This window comes from Nilaparvata lugens, chromosome 7, assembly GCF_014356525.2.
Source record: "Nilaparvata lugens isolate BPH chromosome 7, ASM1435652v1, whole genome shotgun sequence".
Taxonomy (NCBI): domain Eukaryota; kingdom Metazoa; phylum Arthropoda; class Insecta; order Hemiptera; family Delphacidae; genus Nilaparvata; species Nilaparvata lugens.
In genome coordinates, this window is record NC_052510.1 from 19,015,578 (window position 1) to 19,037,609 (window position 22,032).

At 35.3% G+C, this 22,032-nt stretch overlaps 1 protein-coding gene across 2 annotated transcripts; it reads left to right on the top strand.

The window, feature by feature from the left end:
• Positions 1-1,030: 1,030 nt before the first annotated feature.
• On the top strand, positions 1,031-19,804 carry LOC111053342 (thioredoxin domain-containing protein 9). Of its 2 annotated transcripts, none has more exons than XM_022340209.2 (4): positions 1,031-1,178; positions 11,007-11,190; positions 13,061-13,262; positions 19,278-19,804. In XM_022340209.2, the coding sequence occupies exons 2-4, from the start codon at positions 11,014-11,016 to the stop codon at positions 19,550-19,552; spliced, it is 654 nt and encodes a 217-aa protein (XP_022195901.1). In that variant the 5' UTR covers positions 1,031-1,178; positions 11,007-11,013; the 3' UTR covers positions 19,553-19,804. The 2 variants fall into 2 exon arrangements, with proteins under 2 accessions (XP_022195901.1, XP_022195907.1); XM_022340215.2 differs by having other exon boundaries at positions 1,060-1,432.
• The last annotated feature ends 2,228 nt before the right edge of the window (positions 19,805-22,032 follow it).

Consider the following 22,032-nt stretch of genomic DNA (forward strand, 5'->3'; position numbering starts at 1 on the left):
CAAGTTCAGTTAGAGTCAGGACAAAGGGTTGAAAGAAACAGAAAACATTTGAATTCTTTCAAATCAAATACTCCATTTTATTTGCATGCCAATGATGATATCTATAATTCAGAAAATAATAATGAAAATTCAGATATGAATACAAACGAAAATGAAATCATCCCATTTGCTTATGATGTTGCTGATGATAGAATTGATGAAACTGATAATAGTAAGGTGAGTGAACGTCCAAAAAGAAATATTAAAGCTCCTAAATATTTGAAAGATTATGTTTTGTAAAAGTATTTTATTGATTATATTATGTAAGAAAATTATGTTTATGATATAAATTTCACTTGCAATATTGTGTTTAATTGAAAAATGAATTGAATGAATTTTGCTTTTGAAAAAGGGAGATGTCATGATAATATATATATCGATACTGTGATATCGATATATTGATGTAACTATCGAGTATGTTTTGTATCGACTCTCGAATCATGAACTTGTATTTCGTGTGCTTGTGAGTTATGCTTAGTGCTTACTGAAATAAATATATCTTGGTGAATTAAACTTTGTGTTAATGATTAAACCTACAAACAATAAGTAACATAACAAACACGTTGCATAATACCACAGAATTAATAATAGCAGTAGGTTATAAACAATAATTATAGGAGTTTTCTCTGATAATACCTAAAATAACCTTTCCAGTATTATTATTTTGTCAATATTCAGCCGTAAATGACCATCGATCCTTTCACATCGATAGCAGAAAAATCGGAAATTTTTTTATCGATGATAAGAGTATCAAGTAGCGATTCAAAGACATTGACAGTAAATATCATTATTGAGGACAAAATTATTATATATACAATGAATATTGCTTGCTGTTCGAAATTTATATAATGAAATCAAATTATTATTTATCCTGCCAATATTGATAAAAATGATAATTATTTGATTGATTCAATCAAGTTATTGAAATATTTGTCAGCTCCGTCGAGCTCTTGATATCGATTCTATTCTATTCTTGATATCGATGTTCAAAAAGTCGAAAACAAAAGAACTTGAAATCGAGATTTCTAGGTTTTGTTCGTGTTCCGTGTTGTAGTGTTGTGAGATTTTAGGTTATTTTGAAAAAAATAACATTCTAGATTTTGAAAGAAAATTAATTATTTATAAATTGAGTGTTCAACGTACGTACATTCATTTTATTTCTTAAATATAAATGTAAAACTAGAAATTTAATTTAATTGCTTACTACTTTTACAAGTTAAATGTTGAATCTAGAACAAACCACTCATTTTACGTGGGTTGCTATTATTGCTATGAACATGTGTAACATTTTTACTGGTTTTCGTTAAAATTTGTATGTTTTATAGTATCGAAGTTACCTAAAATTATTCTGCTAGAAAGAATATTCAGTTCAGATAACTAATTTGATCTGAAGGTAGGCCTAGTTCTATTTTTATACTAAACTAATGTAATTTGAATAGCCCTACTTTCTTTCCTTTATACAGTAGGCAACGTTAGGTTATTGAGGATAATAAAGACCGCTGTGTAAATAACTTTGTTTAACAAAATTACTTCATACTTACTTACTTCTCTCCTTAGTCATGACCAGATAACTGGATTGACTGTGTCAGAAAGTAGACCTGACTTGGTCCTTGTCGTAGAGTTGACATATAACTATGTTCGTAATAAACCCTTATTTACGTTTATAAACTTAGTCAAACATATAAAAAACATTTAAGAATAGTAATATTTAAACTTTTTCAAGATGACCTTGCCTGTATGCATTACATTAATTATCACTCGACGTTAGCTGATGTTTCTAGTGGCTTCAAAGTATTCCTCCACTGAACAGAATGGAGACTCTATTAACCAGTTTTTGATTTTTGTTCTGAAGCTCCTGTCGTCCAAGTTCTTCACACTGTCAGATAAGGCGTTGTAAATCCTCAGGGCTAGTATTGGGAAACAATCCTTCTTCTTACGCAGTCTGCAGAAAGGGATGTCTATTTTCGCTTTTCCTCTGGTGTTGTAGGAGTGTCTGTCTTCTCTTCTTGTGAAATTATCCCTTGCGTGCAACAGGGAGATCCAGATATATTGATTGTATACCGTGAGTATTCTCAGCTTGATAAAGATGGATCGGCAGTGGTCCAAGTATCCCGCCGAATCTAGGATCCTTAGAGCCTTCTTCTGCTGGAGCAGTACATCTTTACAGCCTGGAGCATGCCCCCATAACTGAAGTCCATAGTTGATATGGCTATGAAACAGCAAAATACACCTCCACCAGATGCTTCCTGGAGATTAATGGCTTCAGACGTCTCAGTAGGTACATCACTCTGGCTAGTTTCCTACAGATGTTATCAATGTGGCTACTCCAGCCAAGTTTAGCATCCAGTGTAAAACCCAGTAGCTTCACTTCTGTGAGATCGTCAAGCTGCTCCCGAACAAGAGTGCATGTTGTCTCCTGGGTTTTGCTTTCATTAAGCATCAGCTCGTTGCTGGTGAACCACTGCTTCGCCTGCTCAAAAATATCTGCTGCCAACCTCTTGGACAAATCTGGTGCTCTACCCCTTGCGAAAATAGTGGCATCGTCAGCAAACATGAGGATGTTGCCCATAAATCCAAGGTCATTTATCATTACCAGGAACAGAACAGGACCAATCACTGAACCTTGTGGCACTCCGTGACAAACCCGTAGTGGACCTGAGTTCGCTCCATCAAAGGTAAGAACCTGCCTCCTATCAGAAAGGTAGGCTCTGAAGGTGGCAAGGACTGGACCGCGCACTCCATAAGCAGCCAGTTTCTTGAGGAGAATATCGTGTGAAACACACTCAAAAGCCTTGCTCAAGTCCGCCAGAGCAAGAGACACTGAGTCACCCGCCTCAAAAGAGTTGAGGATCTCAGCAACTAGCTGTGATACCGCAGTGACCGTTGACTTTCCCTGCCTGAATCCATGCTGGGCGTTTGTAAATAGGTCTCTTCTTTCAAAGTAGAGAACCAGCTGCTTCTTCATGCACACCTCAAAAATCTTTGCCAGAGCTGGAATAATTGAGATGGGCCTGTAGCTACCCATGTCTGATGGATCTCCCTTCTTGAAGACATGTACAGTTCTGGCAAGCTTCAGATCAGAAGGGAAATAGCCTGCCTCTAGGCAGTAGTTCAAGACAATGCTGAGGGGGTGAGCAATCTCCTCAATAATAGCTTTCAATAGGTCAACTGACACACCATATATATCCTGGGTACTTTTACCTTTGAAACTCTTTACCATCAGAATGATATCGTCTGCTGTTACTGGGTCCCACCTATCAAAGACTGTGTTGTGATTTCCTGGCACGTGGAAGTCTTCATCTGCTTCACTTCTCCCTGGAATCGACTCTACTATCCTCTCGACCTGCTGAATGAGAAAATGATTGAACTCATCGGGGCTGGCAGTGACTTTAGGCCTCACCCTCCGACAAGCAGACCCAGTGATGGACCTGACCAGGTTCCAAGCTGCCTTACACTTATTAGAGGCTTGGTTAATTGTACTTATGTTGGCCTCCCGTTTAGCTAGATCTACTTCTTGTCTATATATTTGTTTTGCCCTGAGATATTGCTCATTATATTTCTTTTTATCCTCATCATTGAGGCTAGCCCTGCTCTGATAGTTTAGTGACAGAACAATATTCTTGAGCAATTGAAGTCTAGGTGTGTACCATCACTTATTTTTCCTTTAATTATGAGTCTGGTAACTTTGTAGCTTCTGTGGTCTTGAAGGAAAAATGTTTTCAAATACTTCTGTGAATTTTTTGAAAAATGTATCAAATAACTCTCCAGGGTTATCCGTACAGCCAGAAAGTATCATTGTCCAGTTCACATTAGCTAATGCCATCTTCAATAGTGGAAACTTATCAGGATCGATTTTTCTCACTGATTTTTTATAAAGATTGTGCCATGGCAAGGTATGGGGGGTGTCACTCATCACGCTCCGCCAAACATCTATCACCACTGCATCGTGATCGGCAATCAAAGGGTCCTGAACAACTACATTATAGCTCCAAGTGTCAAGAGAAGTAGCAACAGTATCCAAGCAATTATTTCCTCGTGTGGGCGCATGATTTGTAATGTACATTCCATGACTTTGGAGAATACACCTAAATGTGTGATAGATACTGTCATTAACATTTAACTGGATATTCAAATCACCACCAAGTACAATAGGCAAGTGCAAATTACTTAAACTTGAAAGACATTTGTCCATAGCATTGAAAAAATGTTCAATATTGCCATTTGGAGAGCGATAGACTGAGACGATAATAACAGAATACTCATCAATCTTTACTCCTGCAAGTTCAATATCTAGCTCAGCACTGAAGGTACTCAGATCCAGACGATCAAAACTTAAATTCTCCCTCAGGTATATCGCAGTTCCTCCATTCCTGTGAGTTATGCGAAAAAATCCAGTAGCAAATTTTAAATTTTCTATTACATTGAAGTATTCCTGTTCTTGAATTTTTAGATGATGTTCACTAATGCACAGTATGTCAGGACACATGTTATGAACGAAAAGTGAGACCAAGTTAATTTTTGTTCTAAGACACTGAACATTTACAAAGATTGTCTTTAGTTTTTCACCAGTGATACATTTGTTAGAGTGAGTCATGGTTAATCTCTCGGACTCTGACCATTTAAGTTTAAATCACTTGAATCAAAAGTTTTCATTCTAGTCTGTTTTTGTATTCCATTAAAAAATGTAGAAACAAAAACATTGCTAGGCCAAAAGTCAGCCGAATACATCTCGCTCAGTATCTGGGATGGGACTCCTATTTTAAATGATGAGTACTCATCTGGGAATTTAGATGACAACCTTTCAACGACATAATCTGCTGGTATTTTTTCATTCATAAATTCCTTAACATCAGAGTCCTTAGTATTTGGTCCAAACCGAGAGACAAACAGAAAATCTTTTCTTCCTACTGTGGTTAAGTTATGCACTGCCTTAGAGCTACCTGTAATAAATTTAGATTTGGTAGTACTTGATTGATCAGTTGATCTAGTCTTAGTCCTATTCACTTTTTGATTTGCAGTGCTTATTGATCTGGATTTTTTATTTTCAAGAATTGTTTGTTCTTTCACTGATTACTTTACTTACTTTACTTTTCTTGTTCGTCACAATTATTAAACTGCATTAAGGGAGCAACGATCCCGCAGTATATGACACGTCAAAGTTTAATCTAATATCTACCATCCCTCATATTTCAACATAACAGATCCCACATAACATTCATCAATCAAACATTATTCAACAATAAAGTCTGCTAACTTGATTTATTAGAATTTACAGTTTTTACTGCACTGCTGTACAGTTTAACTTGTTTGGCTGGCCTTTTATCCTGAGATGAATCATGCATGTTTAGTAGAATATTTTTTTCACTTACCGAATTATCAGCACTTCGTGAACTTTGTCACTACAGGTTAAATCTACATGCTGACACAAATCACTTTTCTTTTCAACAGATTCTAGCCTACTATTTAAAGCTACATAGTTTATACTCAATTGTTCGAGCTCGTCAAGAATTAAGCTGAGATTTACGTTTTCAATACTTTTATTTAACTTACTTTTACTATTCACTACATTTTTCTCGTTTGCACAGGCATGTTTTTTCAGCATGGAAGCAACCTTAACCTTGCAACCAACATAGTACCAAACAAATCCGTCCTAATACCAAATTTATGTACCTTTAGGACTCTTGAGTGGCTTTATTTTAATAATTTTTATTGAGAACCAGATAAGGGTATAAAAATAAATATATTTATAGCCTACAGTAGGTATTGTGCTCAAGTTGTCCTTAGCCTCTTGTCGTCGTTAACCTTCCGGTAGTCAATCACACGAGCAGTCGCGTGTTGTATTTTGTAGAACATCCAATTTTCCAAGTGTTATGTACTCTGTTTACTTTCAAAACATATTAATTAATTAATTGTATAATTACTTTTTCCATCTTCTTAAATTATTTTACGCCTATGAACATTTGGATCATTACCATTTCATAGCCCAATAAGGTACATCAAGCAAAGCCATCAATTCTGTGTTATTGGTTCGTTTACAGTCCCCGTATACAGTCTTTCTCTATCTTATGCACAGTGCGACTTATGCACTGTCGCGACTAAATGGCACCTAAAGACTGAAGTTCAGTCACTGAACCATTGCCTTGTTGATACTGCAACTCAGGGGAGTGATGGGGGGAATGGTTTGGAATGCATAGGTGATTCATTCACTGACACCACTCCATTCAATACTTTCATGCAGCAAAAAAAACTGACACTGTTGTACTTTTTACAACAGCGCGACTGGCAGAAGGTTAAGGAATTATACCTTTAGACGCGCAGAGGTCTTTTTGCTCGTTAGCTCTGCATTGTCTCTTATGGCGTAAAATATAACAGCAAAATGAATAAATTCAGGGCATTTGAAGTTGAAATTCCTTAGTGTTTATTACGTGAGTTCCACTCCTGGCCTTTTTGTAGGTCCTTCCGCTGAAGGATGGGTCGCCTGGTCACCCTCGACTCAACCTCTTGACCTACATTTGTGCTTGGAGTTTTACCCATCTCTGGTTTCTTGGGTTTTTCGTTTTGCCCCTCCGAAACTGCCCTGAAGGGGCAGATCCCGTGGGTATGAAGGCTAGGAAACAGTTAGAGTTAACTGGTGTTTGGTTTGTTCATGTGGCTCCCACGAACAGCTAGGGTAGTGGAGTCAACCCAGACAGAGCCCCGCATGTCCAGGCAAGGCTAAATACTACAGGAGGGCATCTGGTATCCTGCAGGCACCGTTAGACACACCTTATAAAAGTACCACCCATCAGCACGGTCCACATAACACCTTGGGTTGGCCTAAGAAGAAGTAAGAATATGGCCAAGGAAGACCGACAGATAGAAAAAGAATGGCACAAAGCTAAGTCAATGGAAAAGTGCCATTCTAGAAATGTAAAGTTCCAAAGAATATTAAGAAGGAGAAGAATGGCTTTGGAAAGGGGGGGTCCCTTTTAGTCGCCTCCTACGACAAGCAGGGATACTGTGGGTGAATTCTGGTTTTCAACATATTCTCGAGTACAATGTTGGACTCAAAGCTCCCCTAACCCTCAGGGGGCAAATATGGTCTTAGACATTGTATCAAAAAAGCTGCAAGGTCTACTGGAGAGGCAGCTTCATGATTATGATTCGGCATATTATGATTAATTTTGAGAAGCAAGTATTACCTATAATTTATGAATCCAGCATCACAGACAAATTCAGCATAATCCTGGGATTAAAAGAAAGTACTTCTACTGATGTTAGCAGCAATGACAGCAATAAACTTCGAGAATTCATAGATTTGATTAGACTGATATGGCAACTTTCAACAAGAACTGCAGAGGTATAGCTATTGGAAATTGTATCCTCAAACTTTTCACCGGCATAATAACGGACAGATTGGCACTGTGGGCGGATGAGTGTGGAATGATGGAGGAGAGTCAGTCGGGATTTCGTAAAGGTCGTTCATGCATTGGCAATATTTTTGTACTAGACAGAATAGTTAAATATTATATGCAATTTAAAAAAGGAAAGTACACTATTTTCATTGATTATGAATCCACTTTCGACTCCGTCCCTCATGATCGCCTTTGGCAAAAATTGAGAACACTTGTAATAAGTAGGAGAATTATTAAAATCTTTCAAAACCTGTATTGTAACTTAACTTTAGTAGACCTAGTTGAAAATAGGTCCAAAGGGGTTTATTCTGAGCCATTAGCAATGACTAGAGTCGTGTTGCAAGGGGACCCTGCCAGTCCCCTCTTCTTCGCCCTCTCGCTCTGATAGAGTCGTTTTTCAGAGAGAGATGATTGCATGGCCTGTGAAATAGATTGAAATGTTTGAACCAATACAGTGCAGGAGTAGGTTTCAAGGTGAATGCTAAAAAACCAAAAAATTGACATTTCATAGGGGTCTATTAAGCAAATGTCATAAATTCAATTTCAAGCTCGGGGAGGAAAGAATAGAAATAATTTGCCAGTATAATTATTTTTCTACAACTGCGCATGAAACGAGAATTTACATACTCAATTCTCCTTGTAAAACAGCTTATTTCTGAGGAGAGTCCTAAAAAGTCAGTAATTGAACCAGTTCTGCAGCCATGTTGGATATCAGTGTAGACGAATTATTATTAACTCCTCCAGATATAAGTAATTTAACAGGTTTTTGCAGTTATAGAATAGCTATTTATGTATTAAGAGCGTAATGCGCGACTTTATCGCTCGCGTAAAACAGTTATCACGTGACACAAAGCAGAGCGTGATAATTTTGCAAGAGCGATAAAGAAGCATTACGCACGAATTACATACAAAATTTTTTCTACAACTGTCCAAACCTGTTAAATTACTTATATCGGCGGAGTTACAATTACCGACTTTTTAGGTAAGATCTGACCTTTTGGCGAGCTGCTTACCATCAGCTGATTGGCGAGTGTAAATAAACTCTTCTGCGCATGCGCGAATGATTTGCAAGCGTAAAAAAATTTACTGCGCATGCGCGGATGGTTAGCAAGCGAAAAAGTAGATTCTCCTCAGAAATAAGCTGTTTTACGAGGAGAATTGAGTATGTAAATTCTTTTTTTACACGCATTTTTAGAAAAAAAATATTGTATGTAATTCGTGCGTAATGCTTCTTTATCGCTCTTGCAAAATTGTTTTGCGCGAGTGATAAAGTCGCGCATTACGATCTTAATACATGAATCAACAGTGGCGATAAATGTTTTATCTAGAGTCAGATCAGAGAAATGGATAGAAAGGATGAAGTTATTTGATATCGTTGTTATTCCATCCTGCCTTTATGGTACAGAGGTTTGGGGTTTGGGTTATAAAAAAGCAATAGAGGTAGCACAGTTATTTTTATTGATGCGTCTGCTGCTGCTGATTCGGTCGACGCCGAGTTGGCAGAGTGTCAGATTGGAGACTGGTAGGCCGAAACTCTAGCTTCATGTCTTTGAAAGATGCCTGTCATGGTTGATCAAAATTGTAAACATGGCAGAGTCTAGGTACCCTCATGTGTGTTATCGTCTTCTATTAAAAACAAGCTTTGACAGTAATGGGACGTCTTATATAAAGAGGGAGTTAGAATCTGTTCAGTTTGGGATTTATGGCCGGAATATGGATTTCATGCAGTGGATCTGTTGAACAACAGATATAGAATCCTGGAAGCGTATTCAGGGAGGATGATAGAGGAGGATAGATGTGGGTCTGACAGTTCTCAAATGTCTTTGTATAGAATGTTCAATCCTGATTTGGTACTGGAATAAGAGCTTACTTTTCAACAGCCAATTCGAATGATTTGGTGCATAACACAATTGAGATTATCGGCAAAAGGTACATTTATTCAAATTAATGGTAAGAGGTATCAAAATTGACCTGCAAAAAATATGCCCCGTATATGTGAATAACACTTAGAAACAATGCTGCATTTTCTTCTTATTCGTCCCTCTTACGAAAACCTCAGGATCAGTATACTACGAAGGCAATCGCAAGAATGGATGCCATGGTCTCTGAAATCGTTAGGGCTACATAATCAATAATGATTCTATTCGATAGAAATGGAAATTTACATGGAAATATTTTAAAATGATTATTGTTGATTGAGTAGGTTCTTTCTATTGAAAGTGAAGTCTGTAAACTAATTGAGTTAATTAAGTTAACTGGAATTGTTAAATTTATTGGATTTGTCTAATGTATTAAATGTATTGGATTTGCTGAAGTGACTGAATTTGTTGAACGTGTTGAATGAATTTAAGTTACTGAATGTGTTGAATCTATCAAATTTATTGATGAGGAATTACCTTGCATCTTCAAGAGCCAACTCTTGTTAGTTTAATCTATTGTCAAACATTTTGTTTACGTAGTATAAGTTAGTCATTGTTAGAATTTGTTATACTCAACTCATTCTTTTGATTATACCGTGTACGAATAAAATGATTTATTATTATTATAACTTTCTACATTATAACTACCGAGATGGCAGCATGAATTAAACAAGACCTACCAAGTCGTCCAGAAAATATACCTGAATGGAATAAAATAGCTTTCTCCCAAGCCAACTTTCAAGTCTTGAGTTGAATGCTGGTATATTCAACCGCTTCAAATTAATTTGAACGACCGTTGGTTTGGTATAAAACAGCCTCATTAGAGGCCTTGAAAATAGTTCTGGCCCTTGTCTTCCCTACATGCTGCTGGAATTGTTGAGATTAGGGTAAAGTAAGTCCTCTTCTTGTCTCCGACTGATGTTTCTATTTTATTCTAAGCACTTTTTTATAGTAGGCATGTAAAGGGAGGGAAAATGATATGTGCGAGTGAGAAATTTGGCCCCATTTTTATCTGCTCACTTCCAGCTTGGGGACAGGGGGCGAAACTATTCTCGTGGCCCCCAGTTGAATATAATGAATCTGAAGTCCGCCAGCATTTCTATTCACAATAATCCTTGTTCAACTCAATGTTTGAGTGATTTGTAGGTTGTGTTCCATCGAGTGTATGGTATGTCATTGGTTGTTTCCACAAACACCGATTTCTCGCCCAGTAAATACCCAGAATGTCTTTTGATTGTAGGTTGGCCAACTTAATCACAACCAATCGGGGGACATTCTAGGTATAGTTTCAGTGTTATATCGGCGATAAATTATTGTTTTTAAAAACGACCTTTGAGAGAGTGGTCTGTTGAAGTTTTTCATTTCCAATTTTACATTTTTACTATAATATTGTACGTCACTTTGTTCCATCCCCTATCCAAAACTGAGGCTTTATCAAATATAAATTGATTTTCTAAAGTAATACCTCTACTAATCGTTCATTATTATTTATGTTATAATGATATATATTTATAAAATACCTATATAATTTCTTGTAGGCCAAAACCATGTCTCAAATACATGAAGTATGTTTAAGCCTACATAATGTTGATCATAATTTTTTAAATTTTTATAAGCGTTTGTATGATGATGTAATGTGTCTTATTCATTCCAGTTGAGATATGGAGAGTATAATTAAAAATCAAGTACTTCAAGTTGCTGAACAGGTTGAAAAACATTTGGATTCAGAGCTTCAAAGACTTGACGAATTGGATAGTGATGGAATCGAACAGTTGAGACAGCAGAGGCTCAAACAGTTGAAAGAACATGCTAAACAGAAACAAATATGGCTTTCAAACGTATGTACTCGTCAATTGGATTTTATTATGAACTCTATTTTGATTTTTGTTTACAGTATTCAGCACACAATGTAGAAGTTGCTATTCCAGCTTGTATTTATTGTATAGCTTTTATAGCGCAATGATTTATTGTATAGTTTTTTATAGCGTAATGTGTTATTTTTTTAATATTTGAAATTTAATTTTCAATTGTTGTGTATTTATCATTCAATACAGTAGCTGCCGCCCATACCTTAAGGGGCTTATTGACAGAAAATGTATAGCTGGCACGTTTCATGCGGCTCTTACCTACATACTGAGCTCAATAAAAACTGGAGGCAACAGTGATTGAGGAAGCTGTTTTTCGTCTAGCTTGGCTGGTTTTAATCACTGTTACCTCCAGTTCTTATTGGGTTAGTATATGTACGTGAGGCATGCAACGTGCCAGCTCTACATTTTCTGTCAATAAAAAAAAACAATTAATATTGGAAGTTCAATATTGTAATAATATGTATCTTATCTTTCATCTAATTTTCAAATAAATTTGACGATTATGTTGTTTGCAATATAAATTTGTCGACCAGTGAGACACCAAGTGTCTGAGCGAGTCTTGGAGCATAAGTTGTTATTGCGCTCATTCCACTAGGGTCGCCAGCAGAGACACCAGATTCTGGCGGTCGGTCGCCATATTCTGGCGTCAGGCTGGTGTATCACTCGGGTTGCCAGTCCAGTCACAATTACTGGCATCTCACTGGTGTACCAGCTTGCTTTACACTCGGCCGCCACTGGTGGGTCTATGGTGTCCCAGCTTGCTTTACACACGGCCACCACTGGTGGATCTATGGTGTCCCAGCTTGCTTTACACTCGGCCACCACTGGTGGATCTATGGTGTCCCAGCTTGCTTTACACTCGGCCACCACTGGTGGATCTATGGTGTCCCAGCTTGCTTTACACTCGGCCACCACAGGTGGGTCTATGGTGTCCCAGCAAGCTTTATTACACTCGGCCACTACTGGTGGATCTATGGTGTCCCAGCTTGCTTTACACTCGGCCACCACAGGTGGGTCTATGGTGTCCCAGCTTGCTTTACACTCGGCCACCACTGGTGGGTCTATGGTGTCCCAGCAAGCTTTATTACACTCGGCCACTACTGGTGGATTTATGGTGTCCCAGCTTGCTCTACACTCGGCCACCACAGGTGGGTCTATGGTGTCCCAGCTTGCTTTACACTCGGCCACCACTGGTGGGTCTATGGTGTCCCAGCAAGCTTTATTACACTCGGTCACTACTGGTGGATTTATGGTGTCCCAGCTTGCTTTACACTCGGCCACCACAGGTGGGTCTATGGTGTCCCAGCAAGCTTTATTACACTCGGCCACCACTGGTGGGTCTATGGTGTCCCAGCAAGCTTTATTACACTCGGCCACTACTGTTGGATCTATGATGTCCGTCCCACTGACGACCCAGCCTGGTGGCCTAATGTAATATGGACCATTATGTTGGATATTGTCGAAAGCGATTGCCAGTTGAATTCACGTTACGCTACACAGTAGGGCTGACCAGTCGAACTTGTTTGATGAAACGTTACGTTAGTGGCTGGCTTAAACTTTTTTAAATTACATTTTCATAACAATGTGGAATTCGTCTTGCTCAAAATTTCCAACAGTGCCTAATTGTTAACATTATAATAAAGCTCACTAATGCAGTTTGAACCTGCTTTGTTTGAACTTGATACAGTTGCAAGGAGGCCTAAACGTTTTCATTCTAACATAGGCACCCCAGTATTGCAGTTTTAACATTGAACTTAATATATTTGCTAAAATGGGTGATAAATAACAAATTGGAGTTGAATATTGAAATCGTAATCCAATCATCAAACACATTTTGCAGGGTCATGGTGAATACGAAGAGCTTGCTGAGGAAAAGGAATTTTTCAATGCAACAAAGAAATCACCAGATATGGTGGTTCATTTCTACAAAGACGACACCCCTAGATGTAAAATTGTGGATCATCACTTGAAAATCCTCGCCAAGAAGCATCTTGAAGCCAAGTTCTTAAAACTGAATGTTGAAAGATGTCCTTTCCTCACAGGTAACTTCAGCTTAATATTTTTTATTCTCCAAATGTCCCTCTAAAATTATTGTGTACTAAAAATCATAATTTTTATTTAATTTTGCATGGTAGGCCTACTTATTTTATTTTATTTTCAGAATCTATTGTCCTTCATGGATAGTAGCCAAATGGTCAATATGAAATTTAGCTAGTGATTGAAAATACTTTTCTGGACAATTCAGTTTTAATGTTTCTTCTCAAATGTAAGATTTATAAATATTTTCAAGACTGTGTGCTAACACTGAAATAACTTGACATTACTCAATCAGTCTATAGAATCACTCTGTATCACTATCAATAAGGTTTCTTAATTTTGTTAGACTATTGAAGTTTTAGTCCAGTCAAGGAAAGGTTATAGAGGGAAGAGTTGGGAAGACAATTTTTGACCCCTCAGTTCTGTTTAGGGTAGTAAGGAGGTAAACATATCAAAAGTCCCCACCCCTATCCCCTATGCTAAGGGGGTGGAGATGGTTTAAAGGTACCATTTTTTGGTTTCTCGCATAAAACTCAAAAAACGCATATCCTAAGGACTTGACTGTCATATAACAAATTAAAGCTTACATAATTTCCTACAAAGTTCATTCTACACTTTTTTTACATCTCCTCCAGTTTTCGTGATATTCGCTCTTGAAGGTGTGACATTTTTGATGAAAACACGTTTGCCACCAATTTTTCTCATAACTTTTTAAAAATCGATGGGAAAAATCCATGCTGATTTTGAGCTTATAAGGCATTAAATTCTCTTCAATTTGATGCATAATTTCACGCATTTACGAATTTCCCTTCACCTTTTGCAACAGCTTTATTGTTTAGTATGAAATCTCCATTTTTGCAACAATAGACCAATTGACAAAGGAATTCGGAGGCAATGTGTTAAACAAAATTTTCGACATAGAAGGAGAACATATCAAAAGTCCCCATTCTCCACTTATGTGCTAAGGGGATGAGGGTGGTTTAAAAGTTGCATTTTTTAGCGTTTTGCTTCCACGCTCATATCTTGAGAACAATGTGTTCAACAGACATAACTAGCTATCCAAAAATGAAGCTTGATAAATTCTCTACACTTTTTGTTCAGTGGAATTGTGTGATATTCCCAAGAGTCCCGAGATATTCGCTCTTGAAGGTGTGTAATTGTTAAAATATCAGGTTTTATCCAATTTTTCCCTCTTTTTTGGCTTATAACTCTTTAACAATGCATCATAAAAACTGATGTTTTTGTAGGTTTGTAGAGCATTGAATTCTCTTTGAAATGATGTTTTATTTCACTCTTCCAAGTTTTCCTTTCATTGTTATAGCAGCTTCAATCTGGGGGGTGAAATTTTCATTGCTGCAACAATTGATCGTTTGACAATGACATTTGAAGGGGGTGTCTGTGATACAATTTTTGACTTTGCAGCTTGATTTGGACTAGTTAGTAGGTGAACAAAAGTGCGGATCTTTATCCCCTTTGTTGAAGGTGTGGAACCGCTGAGTTGACACTTGTTGCAGCAATGAAAATTTCACCCCCTACATTGAAGCTGCTATAACAATAAAAGGTAAACTTGGAATAGTGAAATAATACATCATTCCAAAGAGAATTCAATGCTCTACAAACCTACAAAAGCATCAGTTTTTATGATGCATTGTTGGAGAGTTTCAAGAGAGAGAATCAAACGCTTTTTCAAAGTCAGTGTACACTACATCAACAATACCCTTATTATCGAGAGCCTTATTCACAAAATATGAAAAACATAATAAGTTTGATTCTGTAGATCGCTGTGGATAAAAACCATGTTGTTTGGAAAAATCTTCAATATTATATTTAAAATCTTCCTCCCTGTAAACTGATATGAAAAAATTGACAAAAGTATCTGGAATGTTTTAACCTTCATATTTAACATTACAATATGTCATCTCATTCAAAATTTTGTTTTAGACTTCAAAAATTTTACATATGTCCAGAAAGAATTCACATTTCTAGAAACTGAATTCTCCACATTCCAAATATATTTTATATATGCCACTTTAATTTTTATTTTAAGATCTGCACGAACTTCTTTGAAAACTTCATTAAAAAATGTGATCTCTTCCTTTTTTTAGCTAATATATTCTTCTTGCAAAGCCTTATTATTTCGTGAGAAATTGGATATTTCTTTTCAGGGCTTAGTACTTTCAATGGTATACACATATCAAAAAATTCTAACAAAATTTTATAAAAATATCCAACTGCTATATCTAAATCATCTAATTAATATAACTGACTCCAGTCTAATTCATTCAATAATTTTTTAAGTTCTGACGTATTAGCTCTTCTAAATACATAATATTTATCTTTTTGAGGCACATTTTCACGCCTAGCAACTATAAAACAGCTCTTTGGTATCCCAACTACAATATTCAATGGAGGATGATACAACAGAATCAACAGCTACTAAAGCATCTGATTCCTGATGAACTTCAACTCCTATACTTGAAAAAACAAGATCAAACACTCTGCCAGTCGAATTCACTATATTATTAAACGATTGTAAATTTAATAAATTCATCAAATGAGATAATGCTATCAGTTTGTTATCTATAAATTCTGGATCATCACTATTATTCCAACGATAAAAATGTATTAAATTATAATCCCCTAGAAAAATATATTTAAAATTATCATTAAAAAATATTTCATTCTCAAGCATGGAAAAAAATCAAAATAAACTTGTTTATCACATCCTGGTCGAAAGTATACAACATTTATAATAATGTTAGAATTATTCATATTTACTCTGATGGTAAGAGAATTACAATCAGACGTAGAAGACGAAAACAATAGATAACTTGGATATATCTAATAGAATCTATAAGAATTAAGTTATTGAAATTTTGTTAATAAATTTGGTGTAAATGTAACTTTAGGGTGGCCACTAACGGTGGTACATGCGTGATAAAAATGCATGATACACATCATATCGTCATACATTGTTGTCTCATCACAGTGAAATGCTTCGAGCAAAATGTTTTGAGGTAAAGCTGCGTTTACACCGGAGTTAACACGAGTTATTAACAAAACGTTATTAACTTGACTGAATTGTCAAAAATTTATCTTAACAAAAGTCAATAACTCGTGTTTTTAACAGAAAAATCCTTGTTTTTAACATAATTATGTTAACGACTTTTGTTATTAACATCAGTTACTAACAAAAATGTTGAAAACTTTTGTTATTCAGTCCGTTGTAAACCCAGCTTTAGATTTTTCAACTCCAATTCCTTTTGTTAATTTTATTTTCTCTGCTCTATTTGAGGTTAAATTATCTTTTTATCATTATAATTTGTAATTTTCCAGTGAATGAAAAAGAAATTGTCAAAAAACCACTGATTTATTGATAGTTAGAAAGACCGGTTTCGGTTATTACACCATTGTCAATCTCTGATAAACTAAAACTAAATACAAGAGCAGCAGAATTCATACTAGTAGGCGAGTACTGCTATTGGTCGAGGGCATGAACGCCTGCCATTGGCCTAGCTAGACAGTCTCCTCCCCCTCAACGGTGTGACAAAATGGCGGCTTAAGCAACAGAATCGCCATGATAATAAAATTTACTTTTAGTACAAAAAAAAGAACCAAGAAAACAAGTGTGAAAGATAATAAAACAAATATGTAAATGGAAAAACTATTGACTAATGTAAGCTGTATTGAATTTTCTAGATTTAAGAATAGATCATAGCACTGGTTTTCACAAGTTTTCTATTTTCAGAAAACCAACCCATACTGATGTTATCATTCCTCTTCATTCTTGTCATCCTATTTCTCACAAACTTGCTGCTTTCAATAGCATGGTCTATAGAGCACTAACAATACCTATGAGCCATCATGATTTTGATATTGAGATCACTAAAATTAAACAGATAGCTGTCACAAATGGGTATGAAGAAAGTATGGTGGACGATTATTGAGTAAAATTAATAGACAAATTTCAATCAATTCTAGCTTTGTAGGCTCAAACTGTGAGGAGAAGACTTGGATAACAATCCCATATTTAGGCCTTGTATCTGATAAGATAGGTAGGGAATTGAAGAGGAATGGATTTCATGTTGCTTTCATGACAAAACCGATTTTAAATAGTCTATTTAGCTGGAGTAAAGACAAAATTGATATTTGGGATAAAAGCGGGATGTACAAACTTAAATGTGGTGATTGTAATGCTTGTTATGTGGGTCAGACTGGTAGAAGTTTCAAATGAACACATCAGAGATTGGAATAAACAAAATGGGGAATCTAACATTGCAGAACATTTGATAACAAATAATCACAAGTTCACTGTTAAGGAGAATGTTGAGTTTCTGCATGTTAATAACAAAGGCAGATCTTTGAATATTTTAGAGGCTTTAGAAATAACAAGAGTAATTAAGGAAAATTCCCAGTATAGTTTAAATGACCAGATTCATTTCAACCAATACAACACTACGAATTTAGTTTTATCATGAAATTGTAAGCTTACATTAGTCAATAGTTTTTCCATTTACGTATTTGCTTTATTATCTTTCACACTTGTTTTCTTGGTTCTTTTTTTCTACTACTGTAAAAGTAAATTTTATTATCATGGCGATTCTGTTGCTTAAGCCGCCATTTTGTCACACCGTTGAGGGGGAGGAGACTGTCTAGCTAGGCCAATGGCAGGCGTTCATGCCCTCGACCAATAGCAGTACTCGCCTACTAGTATAAATTCTGCTGCTCTTGTATTTAGTTTTAGTTTATCAGAGATTGACAATGGTGTAATAACCGAAACCGGTCTTTCTAATTATCAATAAATCAGTGGTTTTTTGACAATTTCTTAGTCTTTTTCATTCAATATGAATAATTACCACAATATCAATTTCTCAACTACACAAAAAAAAATCTCCAGTGGTTTATTTTCTGTTAGAAGCCTTGCTGATTGCAAAATATGCATTATGAAAATATGTGTGTGCATGATACATGCATGTCCTACCTTTAGTGGCCAGCCTCGGATTTGAACCTGTATGTAATTCATCTTGAAAAAAAAATTAAACGAAATAACCTTCCCAGCAATATTTTTATATTTAGCAAATATTGCAGTAGCCTATATTGATTATATTTTATATAATGCAATGGCTATATTGGATGGAGCTGGAAGTAATTATATATGAGATAGATACACAAGATGTTGTATCTCAAATTTCAAATTCAAATTAGAATTTTAATTTTCACTATGTACACACACTTCAACTATACAACACAAATGGAATGAATTACAATCAATTAAAATAAACAAAATTCCTTACAAAAAAATAATAAACTGAACAATAATAGTGTTAATAGTATCAATACTTCTATTCCTACTAAAGTGATAATGTACAATCAAACTGAATGGATTGAGGATTCTCATTACATTATTATTCAACACCCCAATACCCCTAACAGCATAAGCTTTTTAGTATTTATGTATTTAGTTTTATTTACACAAAATTCTAGATGATGTCATCATCGTAAGTTGTAATTCCAGTTAAATTCAGTTTCAAGTGAACCTATAACTATACAGAAAACTTAGTTAGACTACTATCATACTCTGTTCCTATTTTATGCTTCAACTAACTGTGATGTCAACTTAAGTATCGTAACTCAAATTTTTGAAACTCAGAAATTGTAGATGTCAAAACTATCCCAGTAGAAAATATATAAATTTGAACCTCTATGAACAAATAAGTAATATATAAATTCATATTCGTTGTATTTTTACAGCTAATGTAAAAATCAATTGGCTTAAAACACACTATATTGTGTTTCTCTTATCTCATTATGCAGCAAATGTTTATTTATTGTAGTAAGTTATTCTTATTTATTTATATTCTATTTATTTTATTGTATCTGTAAAGTCGAGGTTGAGTGATAGAGAGGACTTGAAAGTCCCAACTCCGCCAAATAAAGCTTTTTCCATTTAATTTTCATTATGCAGAGATTGTACAGTGCTCGTTTAAATTCGAGTTTTCTTTTTTTTTTAATTTTGACAGAGAGGCTAAGGATACGAGTGATTCCAACGATAGCGCTGGTGAAGGACAGCAAAACAAAGGACTTTGTTGTTGGTTTCACTGAGCTCGGCAACTGCGATGATTTCACAACTGAAATGCTGGAGTGGCGCATCGCCCAGAGCGGCGCCATTGAGTACAATGGAGACCTGCTCAACCCACCCGACGCCAAGAAAGTAGAAAAGAAAAACCTGCTGCAAAAGAAGACTATAAGAGGCAGAAATGACTCTGACTCTGATGACTCAGATTTGGACTTCTAAATACTAACCATCATATCCTTTGTTTATAGCTGTTGAAACAATAATATATAAATTTATATGAAGCTTCAAAGTTTAACACCAATTATCACAGACTCACAATTATTAGGTAGCTATATTATCTAGAAATTGTAAGTGGGCAAATTCTAAGCATTCTTGATTACCATTCCTTTGCAATAGGAAAATAACGTTGTAATGTTGTGATTTATATTATTTTTTACTAATTTTCTATAATAAAATGCTACGCACTTCAAATTTGAATTATTTATAGATAGATTTACTGAGTTTCAAAGAATATTGAAATTGATGGTATATTCAACAGTATTGGTACAATTCATTACTCATTTCAGTAGTAAGCTACGCCCATAGATTATCAATTGAATAATAATTGATAGCCTATTCCATCAACAGAAGATTGATACTTAGATGTAGTATCTGCAGTACAGTCGTAACTTATCCTGGTGATTCCGGACGCGTTCCAAGGATCTATGCTCCGCCCATCTTCAGCTTACAGGAATAGCATTCAATTATTAACCAACCGTTCACAAACAATTAAAAATTGAAAAATGTAATATTTCTCTTGAAAAATAATAATGGGCGATCATATTCCATATTAAAGTTTCATTCAAATTATCTACTAATTTGTTCATCTATCCTGTGATAGCTCCTTCAACTTAGCTATCAGTTCCACTCAATTCAATCTGTGGAACTAGTCCTCAGATTGATTAATGTAGTATATCGCTGAAAACACTAACCAGGTCGAAGTACTTTTATAATTAATCGAATAATATCAATAAAGTGTAGGAGAGGTGGTTTTTACAACATACATTACAAAGAGCACACACTTTTTCTGTCAAATGATTATTCTCTATCGGTCGTGGAACATAATTCAATTTTCAACTGCATTCAGTAGAGTAACCATTTACTCTTATTTGGCGATACAAGTAAACAAATTTCGCCCTTGCCCCTATAAACTTTTGCATTCAACTTTCCATTGATCTCACACAATGAAACAAACAATTCTATTTGTCTGCTCTTAAATAATCTTTTGTTGCGTTATTTTTACCATTCTTACTCGAGCAGTGCGTGGATGCATGTAAAATATGACAGCTCAAAAAGAGATAACACAGTATAAACAATGTAGAGCACTAGTTATCACTTGACTCTATGAATGAATACAAGGTCAGGGTTGATGCGAAACTATGAAATCTATGACAGCAAATTAATTGTGTTTGTATGTCAATTTTTGCTCATTAACTTCAATTACTGGCAATTAGGGCTAGCTTTCTTCGTGTAGTCAACAAACACTGTTAGTTAACCACCATTACTTGTTCTTTAAAGATGAACATTTTACATGGAAAAAAAATTATTTGGATTGAAATTTCAAGAGTTATAGGTTCAGAAACTAACGAAAATTGAGAACTATTTCTAATAAAAAATATTAATTTTTTCATTAGACATTATTATCAATAATAATCTATTGTCACTTTCCATACTGTACTGTATAAACTTTTTTTTAAATCTAGATAATTATTGTGAAGGAAAGCTAGTTCTACGTTGAATTCAAGCTGTGAATCTATAAATAATCTATTGAGATACTCAGCGTTTTGGGTTCTTTATTGAGGAAGAGTCGGCTCTGAATTTTGGAGATTGAATACACTGGATAAAAATTAGAATGGAAATCTAGGAAAAATCCAGGCTCAAGATACCCACTGTAACTTATTTCAGTATTAATCTTTATTTCTTCCCTGTTGTATTCTAATGTTGGTAAATCCACTTCTTGTATTGTACCTATTTTCATGGATTATTCTTGATGATTTTCTCTCTTCAGCTCTAAACTCTATGTTTTTTTTTTAATTTTCAGCAGGGTCAATTTTTCACGATATGCCTACTCAAATTATATCAATACTACATTTCCTCAATTTTTTCACACTGTTAGATTCAAGATTAGTACCTACTTCCTGTGTAGTATCCATTCTATGGCATATTCTTGAAGATGTATGTCTTCTAGCTTTAAAACTCAAATTAATTTTTTGCAAGAACAAATTTTAAGTTGTCCCCATGATATTTACACCATTGATTTCCTATAATAAACAATTTTTTACATTGGTTAGTCTTTTCTTATCGCCCATTATATAGCACCTATTTGGTGTTATATTATTTTCCTGTGGAAAATATTATTTGAAGTGTTTTTGTGGATGTTGCCTCCAGCTATGAAATTCAACATAATATGGTATTTCAACATGAAACCATCGCGTCGACGGTCTGATAAGAACTGAACCGCTGGCCGTTATTCGTTTAGTTATAGAAATTATTGTTTTCCTAAACCTTTTTACTAATTTTGTTTTATCTTATTCGAATTTTTCTGTTATTCTTTTTCCTTCTATTATTTCCTAATAGAATAATTATTCTATTTCCTTCTGCTATTCAGTTATTCGGTCAATATTTGCAGTAGCAGATAGCAGAAGTCCTTATATAGCTTC

Excerpts from the sequence above, each read along its gene's own strand:
- LOC111053342 (XM_022340209.2), top strand. The coding sequence starts at position 11,014 with ATGGAGAGTATAATTAAAAATCAAGTACTTCAAGTTGCTGAACAGGTT. Across the intron at positions 11,191-13,060 it reads AACAAATATGGCTTTCAAAC|GGTCATGGTGAATACGAAGA; the intron begins GTATGTACTCGT and ends CACATTTTGCAG. Across the intron at positions 13,263-19,277 it reads AAGATGTCCTTTCCTCACAG|AGAGGCTAAGGATACGAGTG; the intron begins GTAACTTCAGCT and ends TAATTTTGACAG.